Genomic DNA, 15,473 nt, shown 5'->3' with positions numbered 1-15,473 from the left:
TAACTGTTGGTCATTAACCAACTTGGATATCCTTTAGCAAACATACTCCAGCAGCTCTTCCCACGGGTTGTATTTAACTCTCTTACTTCTTTGAATTAATGTTGTTGTCTTGTTCATGAATTGACTAAATCTTTGATGATTTTTACTATACATTTATAGAACATTTAGCTTTGCATCTATTGTATCATATCGTTTCTATTATTTTCTGTAATGTCTACCAGATTATGAAATTCTCTCAGGGCACATGCCTTGACAAACAGAATCCCAGCTGAGTTTCATCTTCTTGACACTTTGTGGACACCACTGGGCCCTGGGCAGTTTACATAATACTGAGGAGGGCAGGCCTCACGGAACCTTTTGGGTGCCATTGTTCTTACTGCTACTAGCATGTGGACAGGTGGGGGAGGGGCGTGTTTGGTTCTGCTCTCCCGTGGGAAACACCCCCCAAGGTCTGTGCGTACGTGTTTGAAGTTCCTGAAGGGCACGAACTGGACGATGTCTCGAAGGACAGGCTCTCCCTTGGGTGACCTCAGAATCCCGTCATCACCGTCCAGCATCTGCATGTCACTGAAGTCAGCATTGCCCACTCCCACGATGATGACCGACATGGGCAGGTGGGAGGCGTGCACGATGGCCTCTCGGGTATCCGCCATGTCTGTGATGACGCCGTCGGTCAGGATCAGCAGGATGAAGTATTGCTGGGGCCGGAGGCCAGGGCGTGATGGAGGATGGAGAGAGGGGGAGACAGGACAACAGGACACCAGTTAGCCTCGGGGTGGCTCCACTGTACACTGACTCCAGCGGTGTTGAGGGCAGAAGCTGCTTCGCGTGCCTGTGTCGGCGGGCTTTGGGACTCAGGGATGGGCTTTGAGGAATAGAACTGGAGGGCAGACACTATAATTACAGCTTTACTGATGCTAGCACTCGACTGTGTTCTAGGGCACGGGGACAGTCGGGAGGGCTGGCTTCAAAGCCTTGCTCTGTGAGGCCCTGTGCAAAGGTCCTTGCTGCCCCTGGTTCTCAGCACCTTCATATCTCACGCTGTGTGTGGGCGCCTTCCGATTTTTAAAATCCTGCAGCTGTGCTGCTCAACACACAAATCCCTGTCCCTTAAGACAGGGAGCCCTGCGGCCAGCGCGACTGAGGACCTGAACTAAAAGCTGGAATCTTAATACATGCAAATTTAGCTTTCAAAATGGGAAAGCAGGTGCTGCGAATCGCACTTCTGTGGGCCCTTTGTGCCTTCCTCTCTGCTACTCCTCTGACTGGATCAATGTCATTCTCCCTCCCAGCTCCATCGCCTGAGGAGCAAACCCCGAATGATCATCTCATTATCAGGGCTGAGCTGGAGCAAGGGTCGGGATCCTGATTTCCAGAAAGGGAAACTAATAAATATTGTTGCCTTTCAGACCATACTGGTCTCTGAGCATCATGTGAGCAGCGAGCACTGCAGTGTGACAACGGCCATGGATGGTATTTAACACGAATGAGTGTCTGTGCTCTAGGAAAACTCTTTATAGACACTAAACTTTGAACGTCATGTAATTTCTATGTGTCTTGAAGTATTCTTTATATTTTTTCAACCACTAACACATGTAAAAATCCTTCCCGATTTGCAAGCCGCTGAGGCACAGGCTGTGGGATAGAGTGTATTGATCCCTGGTATACAGAAAATGCTCTTCAACTGTGTCTATGAGCTCTTAGGCAGCCTAAGAACTTGGAAGTTAATTACATTTTAATTTTCACTAACCCATAACTGAAATTTATCTTTTTCTCAACTATAGATCTACCAATAACTCAAATTAGTAGTAGCTATACTTCTGACTTAGTCCCCAGTAGAAATCATAGATATTTTCCTGTTCTATGACAGTGGCTGCATATATTTCAGTCTACCATTTTTATTCAACACTACCTAGAAACCACAGAAGACCAGCAATTGATTCTTATAAATTAATATATTACGTAAGTAAGGATGCCATTGTACTTATGATGAATTTATGCCACATGAAAATATTTCTTTAGCTGCATTTCAACATAATCAGTTTCATTTCTAAAGTGCAGTCTATTTTGTGCACTTAAAACTATTAAGAGCCAGGGGTTTAAGAATTACACCAGCTGCTAAATGGGTGAATACAACAAACGGATTAAAAATCCTTGGTTTAAAGGCATTCTCAGGCTTTCTGGAAGCTGGTGTTTTCAGGTTCCATCTAGCTAGAAGTAATGGACTGCCAACTGCTGGACCAAGCCTGATGGAAATTTCCAATAAAGCTAGAAGTAACCGTTTTCTTCTAAAGTCAGGATAGGAAAACGCTCATGGAAGAAATGTGATACTTTCTGAATATACCTAAAACCTTGCTTAGATAAGGAAAGGACTTTTTCTTTTTTTCCCTCGGTAGCACAAATTCAAGGAGAAAAATCTATAGTCACAGACTCCTTAGAACTGCCCACTTCAGATTGTTGTTTGTGACTTAGTAGTCAGACAACAGGGCCCTGGCACACAGACAGTGCAGAGACAAGGGAACCCTCTGCGGAGGAGCTGTGCTCCTGGTGTGTAAGGGGAATGTGCTGGCAGGTAAGTTGAGTCCATGGACCACAGAAAATGTGAGAGAGAATAAATGTTTATGGATACTTTAAATTGCCAAGTGTTCAGCTAATTTGGTAACAGCAGAAAGTAACCGACATGGAAACTGAGGGAAAGAATAGATTCAAAAATGACTTCAATGTTTTGGTCTAAGAGACTGGGGGACGAGTGAGATCAGAGACTGGGAAGATAGAGACAGTAGCTGGGAGAGGAGAGAGGATTAAGAGTTCTGATTTGGATCTGCTACACTGTCGCATTAGACATGCAAGGCTACAGCTGAATGCAAGAATTCACAGGTCAGTGGAGAGTCTGGACAGCAAATATGCACTTATTCTTGCATCTTTATGGCACAAGAAACCATGACAATGGGCAAGAAAACTGCACACAGATAAGATATCTGCAGGCAGCATTCTGAATATTTAACATTTATGATTCAACGGGAGCAAGAAGAACTAGCAAAAGGTTCTGAGAGTGGTCAGTGAGAGGACAGGAAGATTAATAGGACATCATGTTCCTAGAAGTCAGAGGAATTAAGTGTGTCAAGAGGAATGTAATCGGGACCAGCACAGTAGGCTAGTGGCTAAAGTCCTTGCCTTGATGTGCTAAGATCCCATGTGGGCACCAGTTTGTATCCCAGCTACCCCACTTCCCATCCAGCTCCCTGATTGTGGCTGGGGAAAGCAGTCAAGACAGCCCAAAGTGTTGGGACCCAGTACACATATGGGAGACCCGGAAGAAGCTCCTGACTCCTGGCTTCAGATTGACTCAGCTCCAGCCATGGGGCCTCTTGGTCAGTGAATGAGCAGATGAAAGATCTTCCTCTTTGTATCTCCTCTTCTCTGTATAGCTGACTTCCCAATAAAAAAATTTTTTTTTTAAGCAAAAGGAGGAACGTGACCACTTGTGTCAGAAGCCACGGTGAGGTTGGAATGCAGGCTGACATTTGATCATTGGTTTTAACACTTTTGACTTTGGCAAATACGGTTTTCAATGAAACGTTGGGGGAAGCAAGCTTGCCTGGCTCAAGGGAAAAAACAAATGAGAGGAAAGATGGAGACAGGAGTACACACAACTGCTTTTTTTTTTTTTTTTTACTTTTTTGTTTTTGTTTTTTGTTTTTGTTTTATTTTTTATCTAATGTGGTATAAAGACAGGGCAATAGCTAAGGGGTAAAATGAGGTCAAGAGAGAGATTTTTAACAGAGAAAGAAGATTCCACAGAATATTTAACCGATCATTGGAATGGGTATTCAGTAGGAAAGGAAAAAACTAGACAAGGGGGAAGAATGGGTATATTACTCTTGTGTTAAAGTCCTTGGATAACTGAAGGGGAATGTTGCTCCAATGCAAAAAAGAGAGAGTTGACTGTCAGGGTCAGCTTTTTGTCACTACAACAAAATACCAAGTCGAGGGCCTTAGGAAGGAAGCAGGCTTAGTTTTGTTTTAGTTTTGGAGTTTTCACAGTCCAGGACTGGGCAGGTCTGAAGAGTTTGGCTCTCTGGTGAGGCCAGAGGATGCCAATGGCTGAATGAGGGTAAAGGAACAATCACAGAGATCAAGGAAGAAGAAATGAAGAGCCGGGTCTTACTCAGGTTTTTAAAATCAACCCTCTTACAAGAACTGCCTTCAGAGGGCATGCCCCAATGGCCTGAGACTCTCCACCCACGCCCATCTATCAAACATCAGAACTGAATTCAATTTCCACCCTCTTAGTATCGCTAACATAAGACTTTGGGCTTAAACTTTAAACGTCTGCCTGAGTTCAGGAACCAAATCTATTCAAACTGTAGCACTGGCATTAGGAGTGTGGCTCTCCATCGTTACAACAGGAAGGAAGTCTGAGAACATGGGAACAGTGCAAACACATTGAATAAACTGATGTAAGAAGATGAAAGAGAAGTATAAACTATCCTTTATGCAACGCAGTATCACGGAAACCAGGATACAGTTACACAGAGAGCTTCCGGTTTCACTAATCGTCTACCTAATCTATTAAAAAAAAACCCCACATAGCTAAAAAAATATATTAAACATGATGCATAGAAAAGTTAATAAGGCAACAGATCTAGACAAAAAGTCAAAATCTATTTGTATAGTCTTGCTTTGTGTAATCAAAAAACAAAACAAGCAGGGGAACAGGAATTGACTCTTTGTGGTGATGTTTTGTGTTGGTGCACTTTATCATAGGAGACAGAACCATTCATTGTTCTACTCTTGTGGTCCTTTGTTTCCATCTGTTACACAGGCAAATTGGAAAGCAAGTTTACTTGTGCACTTTTTGTCTTCTCTGTCTCCACGGACAGTTGTCGGATATCCCAAGGTTAGCAAATCATGTCTCCTGTGCTCAGACAGTGTGGAGGCCATCTGATCGCTAAGACAGAAGAGATGGGTTTCATTATCTCCATTTTTCAGAGGAGGAGACTGAAGATAGAAGTAGGTTAAGTTACTTGTCCAAACTCAGCTGGACAGAATATATTGGAAGTTACTGTCATGGTGGATAACCATTTTGGCCAATATCCAGGTAAGAGTGGGGAAATCCCGTTAGCAGTTGAGTCAGCCCTTTGCTTACCGATGCCTCCTTGGTGTTGGTCTCCTCCGAGGCTGACTTTGCAACCTTCTGAATGATGGGGGCAATATTGGTGGGGCCATAGAGCTGCAGCTTAGGAAGACAGCTCTGGTAGGCTTCCACGACTCCTTGAATTCCTAGGGTGAAACCAGCAAAGTGAACAATTCTCCACATACAGGCGCTCGCTCTCTCTCTCTCCCTCTCTCTCTCTCTCTCTCTCTCTCTCTCTCTCTCTCTCTCACACACACACACACACAGCATGGAATTTCCTCAAACCGTCCTTAACAACATCACATCTATGTTTTTCAGATGACAAGAAATACCACACTGCTGGTGTTGCTGCCTCATCCTAACTGGAATCACTCTCTTGATGAGCTCAAGCCAGAAGTGACCATTCCTCCTTGCTTTCCCCTAATGGGTCAATTTCAACATGAGAATTTCTTTGTACCACACAGCATAATGAAATAGATGCTGCCCCATTTTTACTGACAAAGAAACAGAGGCTTCTGCAGGGTCAAATGATTTGCCGCAGGTCACACAGAAAGTGAGTTGTGGACTTCTCTGACTGGCTCTAAGAATTGTGTTCTTATCTATGGGTAAGATGGCTGGATGTGTCTATTTTCACATCCTGCGGTTCCATTCTTGCACACCACTTGGGCCACCTGTAAGAGTAGTGTGTACATATGACTGTGTCTCTAGCTGTGAAGCTCCTCATGGGCAGAAGCCAAGACTTGCTCATTGTCACCCTCCTCTAAAGAGCATGAGGCAGTCTAGTTCACTAAGTGTGCTGTGGATGAGCAAACGATTACAATGCTCATGTATGGGGGACTTTGACATAGAGGTCTGATGTTCATCTTCATGGTCAGCCCCTCCTTTAAAGAGAGCTTCCATTCTGAATTGACATCAGCCCAGGAAACAGTTAAGCACTGGACTCTCGGGGAGAGGCCGCTCTGGTTCTGTAGCTCTCCCAACACTTCACGAGTCCTGACTGCAAAGTGAACAATTGCCACCATCCTGATTCTGCAATAACAGCACCCCTGCAAGTGATTTTCACCCAGTGGCTACTCTTGGTGTTTTGCTCTATGCTGCCTCTTCTATGCTTTGTCCTTTTTCAGCTCACCCACCATTTCTTTCTGTCTTAACACAGCAAGCTGGATCTGTTTTTGGCTAGAGAAATTCACACAAACCACTCCAGAGAGCATTCTCTATAGCTCCCAGGCCCTGAAAACTTAACTCCTGGGTGCTGGGTGAATAAGTTCTGCTTTGATCTGCCCTTACACATGCTTCCAGTCTCATGGAAATGGCTGCTCCCAGTTGGCCCTGTCCCAAAGTCTGTCATTCTATAGACAGATGCCAGATAATCAGGCAGCCTGATTCTGAGGTAAAGTAATGCTGAATAGGAGCTCCATTTCTTTCCCTCTGAGTTTTGCCAAAGATAAACAACTTTGACTTCCTTTTAAAAAATATCCAGCAGATGGAAAACAAGAGTATAAACAGGCCAGCCCTAGGGCATGCATTGCATTCTGCTTTGGTGGAAGCCACTCCTGTGGCTATCCAATGGAAGTTGCTAGGGAGGAGAGAAGTCTAAACTACAAAGAACTGGAGGTGAAGGATTCTGCAGGGAATAAGGGACAATGGGGATTCAGGCTTGGAGGGGATGTTGCTCAGAAGCTATGATATTGATGCTTTATTCCTAGATATTAATGACCAAGTCTATGAAAGAAGCTGGATTCTCTACACTCTGCCGTGGCTCCGACTGAACCCTTGTGCAGCCCCTCCTCTCTGACAAATAGGAGAGAGATGGACATTTCTACTGTAATGTTATCAAGGATCTTCATAGCAACAAATGTCATTGGATTGATTTGTTTTTTTAGAAAGCAGGACAAATGTCGCCATCATCATTATGGTCATGATCTCAGTATAATTATTTTGTGGAGTGGAAATAATAGCATAGACCAGTGCAGCTGAGACAGATCTTTCTAACACTGAGCCATGAAGCTCTCTGTTCAATGTCACTGAAGCCACATCCTTGGCAAACACATCCCCAGGGTCATGTGATTTCCACGATTTCCCCTTTCCTTCTGCCTGTACAGAAAATCATAAAGAATAAATGTGTGAATGTAAAAAGCAGAAGATGAAAAGGTCACCATCCTTGCCCACAAGGCTAAACCTCTTGCACGAGTTTTGCATGGAATCCAGGACTGGGATCAATATTCCAGCTCCTGTTTTCTGCTGTGTAAGCATGGCTGTCTGCTGTCTTGAGAACAGCATACCTTATTCGGCTGCCGAAGCCCACTTTTCTGCTCTGACTCTGCATTGGTGCAGAGAAAGAGGGGGAGATGAATCCAGAAGAGTTAAGAGATGTGGGATTTATTTCATGTTGGACTTACCTGCACATTCCGGGTTGTCTTCATTAAAGTTGATTGCAAAGTCATGTGACACCTAGACATGCATTAGAATGCACACAAGGAAGAACGGAGAATTAGAATCTCAATCCAGTTTGGAGGCAGCGGGTTTTAGAGTTTGCAAATCAGAATCCCTTCCATTCATGAAGTGTGAAGCCACAGAAAGTATTTTAAACCTTTCCACAATCAATCTGAGATAGAGGGTAAATTCTAACCTCCCTGTGGAGTTGAGGAACCAGGAAAGTTTTTTGGAATAAGAGAAATGCTAGCAGGAGGAGAGGCTAACGCATGCAAAAATCACAGCAGCAAATTTCAGAAAAACATGATTCCAAATGGTTCTAGGTAGAAACAGCCATGAGCTGAGGTGTAGACTTGGCTGAACTCTATCTGGACCTATTGGTTTGAAAGGAAAAAAAAAGATAACTCAATAACCCAAGCCACCAACTCAACAAGGAGATGGTTGAAAAGGCTCCAGCCAAGCTGTTGGCATTTAAGAATCATTGCAACATGATTTATAGAACCACAGGGCAGGATGATTTTCACAGTAATAGAGGTAAAATACTTGCTATTCTAATTTTGAAAATCTTGCAACACAGATTCCTATATGTGGAAAAACCCATGTATAAGATCAAACAGCACAGTGTTTAGTTTTTTTCCCAAAAACCTGGAAGCAAGGAATCTCTTTCCTGTCTCCCATGCAGCTGCAGAGGCCCAAGGCCTAAGGCTAACCTCTCCTGTTCTCCCAGGCCATTAGCAGAGAGCTGAATCAGCAGTAGAGCAGCTGGGACACAAACAGGTGCCTATATGGGATGCCAATGCTAGCAGGCGGAGATAAGCCTGCTATGCTGCCGTACCAGCCACAGCTGGACCTAACTCAACTACTGTTCACTCTAGCAGAAATATAGAGGGAAAGGCCCTTTGACCAAGCTGGTGAGGGAGCAAATGTCATCTGCTTCCTGACCTGTGGCACATGTATCGTTGGTGAAGAGGGATCAATGACTGGTAGTGCAAAGCTTGGGCTTTAGAGGTGCTGGAGAGGAGCAAGCTTGGTTAGAGACTCCACTATTCACCTGGAGGAGCTGGGTTCTCTCTGGAGAGTATTTCCAGGGGGTATCTGGTACCCAAGGGCAGTGGGGAGGAGGGGGACTTGATGTCTGCAGCACATCTCTGTTACAGTCTCTGCCCCCCCCCCCTTGTGTCATGTGCAGTCTTAAGACCCTTCCAGCTCCCCAGGTGCTGGGCCACGCTTTTCTGGGTCTTCCATACATGATGGGTGCTTAGACACTTCAATGAGGAGGGTTGTAGACATCTTCACTATGAATATTCACAGTTGGCCCATGTCAGAAGGATCTCTCGCAGGAAGATCTGAGTGGAAAGGCCCCGGAGGTCAAGGTCTTAAGTGTTTACAAGGGATTCCTTCATCCAAGCCTCTGAGAACGTCCATACAGAACAGTGGGAGATGAAGTTTCAATGAGAGATGGGCTCCAGAGAGTTCATATCATCTTCGACTCTTTGGGAGCAAGTGAGGCTGCTGGGAAGGAAATCCAAGTTATCCCTGACTTCAGTCAAATGAAAGATTCTCAATCCACTCACTTACCGTGTATTCTGGGGGTATCCTGGCACCAAACCCAAATGCTGGAAACATTTTATCACTAAAATTAAAAGAAAAAAAAAAGCTGGCTTATTTGTTCAGCTAGTGAGGAAAAGACAATAATGCGCAGTATCACTGCACTAGGATGTGTTGCTGTGCCAAACGCTGCCTCATGCTTCTTGATGATCTGCAGTGGTTGGGGAAGCAGTAGCATGAATAATTAAATCCAGACATAATTCCAAAGGTTCAGGACAGTCACCAGTCTGTAACTCTTTTTTTTTTTCTTAACGTTCCCCTTGACCTGACTTCCTATTGCCTTTGAAAAGTGACCACTGGTTGGGTCACTCCTAAAACTGCTGGTATTAGGATCTGTACCTATATATGGATCTGCCACCTACTCTGCCTTCAGTGGTAGTCCTTTGACCAAGACCATTCGAGTTCATATTAATTAGGAGGCAGGATTTAAATACAGGCAAGCCTGAGTCCAAGAAGATATTACAAACATTTGGAAAGTCTACAAGGTTAGCTGATTGGCAGAGCTGGCTTTTCTCTATAGGACCATTATGCTTGTCCACTTATCACATAAGAGCAGTCATAAGCAGTCGATTCTTCACTTGTCTTTTCTGGTGTCCCTTAGTGTCTATATCTTTACAGCTTCAGTTCCTGATCTTCATTATAGTACTTGCCTAGGACATGTGCTCAATATGTAGAAGCGGTGAGTGAAGAAACCCATGAATTGAAATCATTCAGATGTGCTGGTAGAGAGAGTTCCTGGTGGTGGAGAGAATTCTTGTGCAATCCCAAGAGAGTCACTGATGTGCTTAGTTTCTCTTGAGCACATTGAAATATTGCTTCTAATATATTCATTCATGTGTATTATACCTTCACTCTAACCTTACATTATTATTGCTAAGAAGATGAGAGAAGAATGCTTACTGATACATGCACTGTGCCCAGCCAGCATGCCGGATGAATACGTATTTCTGCTTCATACAAGCCTGAAGTTCGATCTGCTTGTTCTTTGCATTTTAAAGACAGAGAGAGTCTAGGTGAAGTAAATGTCCTAAACTGATTTCCAGGTGGGCCGGCATGATTGTGGAATCCACTCCTTTCCTGCTATGCTGCCATAATTTCCTGTTGTGCTAGTATGTAGAATTATTATATATATGCATATATTTAAACATGATTTCCTATTGGCACATACGGTATGTAAATCCCCTGCTCAGACAACAAGACTGTCCTCGTGTGGATTTTGTGCTATTGGAGAGATGTTGTAGCAGGGCTCTCGAACATCGATCTTGGCAGCAGGCATGTCCTTCCTGCACTGACCTTTGAATTCTCCCACTAAGAACCGCTCATTTTCATTCTTGGAATGATGCTCCCTACACTTCTCAGTTCTTGACAGAGTTCGTCAAAAGAAAAACACTTTAGGATTAGGGCTCACTCTCTTAAATATCTTCCGTAACAAAGAAGATGTCTCGCCTGCTCCAGGCTGACCAGGAAGTCAAAACAGCAATGGCAGATTCTTGCCTATCACCACTTAATGGATTTAGAAGTCACCTGTATTGAGTGATGACTTTGAACACACTTTATCAAGCACAAACTGACCAATGCAGAGGTAAGGGTCAGGACATAGAAGAAAGTGAGAACATTTTTGAAATCCAAGCCTAAACTCTCTTGAAAATCACTATCTTCCCTTCTTTTTTTCTGTGTTTGTCTAGGCGTTTTGGTGCACTGCACTGAACAAGTATTAGGGAAAGTATTAACACTGATACACAGAGACTCAAACTAGCTTACAAAGGATTAGTTATAGCTATGAGAAGATACAGTTCTGGTGCTTGCAAATACTGAAATAATTTGCTTCCACAGTTCCTTGTTACTGGAAACAGCAGTGCTTGGGGTGGGCAGGGATCTGTGAGGGGCACTTCAGGGGAATACACTTAATAGAAAGCTCTGCTGGATCTTGCGCAGCAAAGACGGCTCAGAAACCAAAACAGATCTAGGGGGCTCCACACCCCTTATTTGAGTCTAGAAGGGATGAGAGCTAATACTCCCTCCATTTCTAATCATAAAAGTAGTGTCCCAGCCTTAGTGATATTCCTTTTATACCTTCTACGCCACTCTGTGGGTTTTGAGGTTTGTTGAGCATTATTCACGCTTCCATAATGAATTCCAGGAGTGGAAGGCAGGAAGATGCTTCACCTACAAGGGGAATAATTAATGAGCCAGGAAGGATAAATCCTCTGAAGTTGGTTACCACAAAGCCTCTAACTAATAAACATCCTACAGGAAAAAAAAATGATAAACTGCAAGCCTAAGCATAATAGATTTAAATGTCCATTCTTCCTGCTTAAAAATAAAAGTACGCAGAGAGTCTTATGACACAGGAAGCAAGTGGAGCTAATGAAGGAGATGGAAAAGAACACATTATGCTAATCCTTCAAAGAACTCAAGATTGGATCTGCTCGACACACAGGAAAGAGGACACTGGGCAACTATGGGAAAATGGTGAAGCCTGTCAATCCGGAAGATGCAGGGGTACACTTCCACACTGACAAGACCGCATCTCACATCATCAGAACAGAACACAAGCAGAGAGCGTCAGTTTTCAACAGTAAGCAGTAAGCTGTCTCGGGGATGTCCAGGCCAAATGATCCCTTTAACTGTGTAAGTCACTGAAGGCTAACTACCTTGCTTGCCTTCCACAAGGGTATTGTTGTTATCTCGTTTAAGATACAAGAAAGAAGCTTGACGTCTTCAAAGAAATGAAAGTGATGACTACTGTGAGTTGATGAGCACACCCTGTACAGAGCCGCGAGCTTCACTCTTGAGAGCTTGCTCGGGGGTTCTAGCAGGAGAGTGCAGCTGTTCCTGCACCCCTGACCGAAGACCGATCCTCCTCTAGCGGGGGTGGTCGTCCTCTTGGACTGAGCATGCAGCTTCATGGGGGAAACACACGGAGTGGTGAGGGAGGAAGGGGACACCTGCCTTGCCAGTCAGATCAGCTGAATCAATCCTGGAGGTCAGCGGGGTGACAGATGTCGTAGACAGATGTCTTCATGTCTGAGAGTCATTCACAACTTGCAAATTTTTTTTTGCTCTCTTTCAGAAGGATTTGGAGACTAACAAGAAATCAAAGACAGACCTCCCACAAGGAAGTAGAGATGAACTCCAAAACAGCCTCTCAGAGTGCCTGGGTGCTTGCTAAGCTCCTATTCCAACTGATCTTCCTGCTACTGGACAAAAAGCAAAGCCCTCCTGGGAATGCCAGCAAGTGAATGATTAGCAAGTGGAGCTAATGAAGCTTCTTGTCCTTTCCTCTAAGGGAAATCAGTGTCCAGGTTCTCTACTTTTCCAGGTATCTGTTGAGATGATCTTCTGGGAACGTCTGTGATACAGCTCATAAGTACCTCCTCTTCTAACTCATTTGGACTCTCAACTACCATGGTGCGTTGCTTCTGAGAGCAACTGCAACAACTCAATTAGAGGAACACGAGATGCGACTAACAAGAGAAGCTGGATGCAGTCTGTTGATTGTGACAAATGCTGTGCTAATCTAAAATGCTAAAAAATAAGAAGGTGGTGTTGTGGCAGAGTGGCCCAAGTCACTACCTGTGACACCAGCATTCCGATTCAAAGCACCAGGTTAAGTTCTGACTGTTTAGCTTCCGATCCAACCCCTTACCAGGGAAGCAGAGGATGTAGGCTTGGGTTCCTGCCACCTACATGCGAGACCTGGAGGCAACTCCGCTGTGCCAAGCATGTACTTCAGCCATCATCTTCTGCCCTCCAGGGTCTATATTACTAGCAGCAAGCTGGAATTTGGAGTGGAGGTGGGACTCGAACCCAGGCATTCCGATACTGGATGCAGAAGGCACAAATGGTATCTTAACTGCTAAGCCAAATGGTGTATTTGTGTATTTTTAAAATGGTTGCTGGTGCAAACCAAGTAACTATGGCATTTAGTTTTTTCTGGGTGCAGTCATAGGAGGTAAGTAACAGTTGTATTCATAAATGTCTATACTTACAATGCATGAGGAATTTTAGTCTTTCTCAACATTTGAAGTCATGATGAAGACAGTTGAACTTTGATGAAAAAATATGTGAGGAATATGTTTTTATAAAACTATCTTTAGGGGTATATAAGCAAAAAAAGGTTGAAGATCATTGGCCCAAATAACCTTCAGCTCTGATTTCTTTTGCATACACTGTATGCAAATGTATTGAGCTTTTATAACAGGTAGAACATGGGCTAGCTAGCCAGTTTTATCTTTTTATTCATGTGAGAGGACAGAGAGACAGAAAGAAAAGAAAGCTTCCATCTGTTGAACACCTGCTGCTTGTTAGCCACGTGAGAGCTAATGCTTACAGCAGGTAGGCTAGGAATGTTAGACGCATCAGTTGCAGTCAAGGTAATCTAGACCTGGGACTACACACCTCTTGAGGATGCAGGCAGTGGAACGGGCTTGAATGTGATTCACCTGTCCCAAGACCCACGCTCTTTCTGTCAAGGTGTTGGCTCTGTGTTTCTTGGGAGGCTGATGTGAGCTCACGATTAAGGTTCATGAGACAAGGTCCACCCAGACTCCAGTTAGCACAAAAAACAGAACGAGGGAATTTTGATCCACTTAAAATCCGCCTTCTTCAGGACATCCTCCTCTCCCCTTCCCTCCCACAAAGAAGCAAGCTATGTCTTTCCTCCTTCATGCTCCTCCCATCCTTACTCAGGACACACGAGGCTCGGGTCTTGATTGCACTTCTCTCCCATGGGAGTGTGACCCCTTTAACAGGAGTTCTGATATTTCTGTCCCTAGACCAGCACCTGAGGTGCCCGGCACTTAGGCGATTTCCCCTGGGTCCTTCCATCTCACCCAGCCTTCTCTATTCTATTTCTGGATCTCCATTCTGGACATGGATTGGAATTTTTTTTAAATCCCAATTCCCAAGATGCACGCCGGATAACGGGATCAGCCTCTGGGTATGAGCTGCAGGCAGCTCCATTTGAAGGCTTTCCTAATGATTTTGATGAGTGACCAAGGCTGAGCACCAACAACTAGTGCTGGCAGACAGTACCAGACAGCTTAACGAGAGGAGACTGTCTTTTGAGAATGAACTCAACCTACACTTGAGAGCACCTGTCAAACTGGGATTCAGTTGTAGCTTGGCTTGGCCCAGTACCTAGCTCCCTGTGGAAGAAGCCTCCTTGCCTCAGCAGCCAATATCCCTGTTGTATACTGCAGTGACCATCTTTACACAATGGCGGTGTCAATCTCTAATACATGTATGGGGTTTCTGTGATCTTCTGATAGCAGATGGACAGGCTTTTTCTTAAGAGTCCCTTGTCTCTGTAAGTCCCAAGGATGCCACCTTGGCCTAGGATAGTCTAAAAAGAGCAGGATGCTAAAAAGAATATGAAGAAGTGGTGTGATCAATCAGGAATGTTTGCTCTTGGGTGGGCCTGAGAGTGTGTGTATGTGTGTGCTTGCGTGGACCAGTGTGCTTGGAGAGGCAGATGCACAACCATGACTTTTGGAGGCCGAGGGGGCAGAAAGAAGCTGGCAACATCACTTTCTGGGTTCAAAGCTTAGCTTTCTGGGAGCAGGCACCTGCCAAAGCCACCTGAAAAACAGCTCTATGCATGGCTGCAGCCGCTCTACCTCAGGGCTCCCCTTGTAATGCCTTGGCGACAATGACCAAGGAGGCAGCAAGAAAACCCTTGGTTGCCAGAGGCCAGGAGGAATCCCGGAGGCTCTGTGGACAGGCCTGGCGCCTTCTGTCGGTTGTTGCCCGAATGTTTCTTTCTGAGCGCCAACCTCTCTGACTTTGATGTGAGAATAAATTAATTCCTGAGCCTTGAAGTTTCCCGACTGCCTCTGCCAGTCTTTCCAGCCACGCGAAGGAGAGGCTGCAGGGCCTCGTCAGTTTTCAGGCAAGCAGCAGCAGCCTGACGCACTCTTCCAGGGAGCCTGTGTGGAAGGCCTTGGGGACATTTCCCTCCCGCCTCTCTTCCTGAGGGGGTCTGCCATGTTCATGTTCAGCTGCCTTCTTTAAACGAGGCTCCGAGCTGCAGAAGTGTGATATTTTTTGGCCAGTTGGAGATGACAAATTGCACTGCATTACAATTTTAAAGAGAATCATTTATGACCATTTTTCACATATTTCCCAAGGGACCATATCTTATCTTTCATATTGAGTCTGCATCTTTAAGGGAATTTAAAATGTTCACCAGACTCTGTGGGTCCCGTTTTAGAGGGCTTTGAAAGCTGCCCAGCTCACGCCAGCTCTAGGGGCTGCATTCTGCAGAGGAGCCAGCAGGAGACACTGAGCAGCT

The 15,473-nt window shown here is 44.7% G+C and overlaps 1 protein-coding gene across 1 annotated transcript in view; it reads right to left on the bottom strand.

Annotated features, from left to right (window-relative positions):
- The window catches only part of CPNE4 (copine 4), a 277,997-nt gene that overhangs the window by 3,735 nt on the left and 258,789 nt on the right, over nt 1–15,473 (bottom strand). Inside the window, exons 12-15 of the mRNA XM_058657050.1 lie at nt 9,149–9,203; nt 7,537–7,588; nt 5,150–5,283; nt 462–698 (exon numbers count right to left, since the gene is read on the bottom strand). Of these exons, the coding sequence (XP_058513033.1) occupies nt 462–698; nt 5,150–5,283; nt 7,537–7,588; nt 9,149–9,203 (478 nt within the window). The remainder of the gene's footprint in view (nt 1–461; nt 699–5,149; nt 5,284–7,536; nt 7,589–9,148; nt 9,204–15,473) is intronic.

The sequence above is a fragment of the Ochotona princeps genome, chromosome 30 (genome assembly GCF_030435755.1).
Source record: "Ochotona princeps isolate mOchPri1 chromosome 30, mOchPri1.hap1, whole genome shotgun sequence".
Lineage (NCBI taxonomy): Eukaryota > Metazoa > Chordata > Mammalia > Lagomorpha > Ochotonidae > Ochotona > Ochotona princeps.
This window is presented reverse-complemented; position numbering and strand designations above follow the sequence as displayed.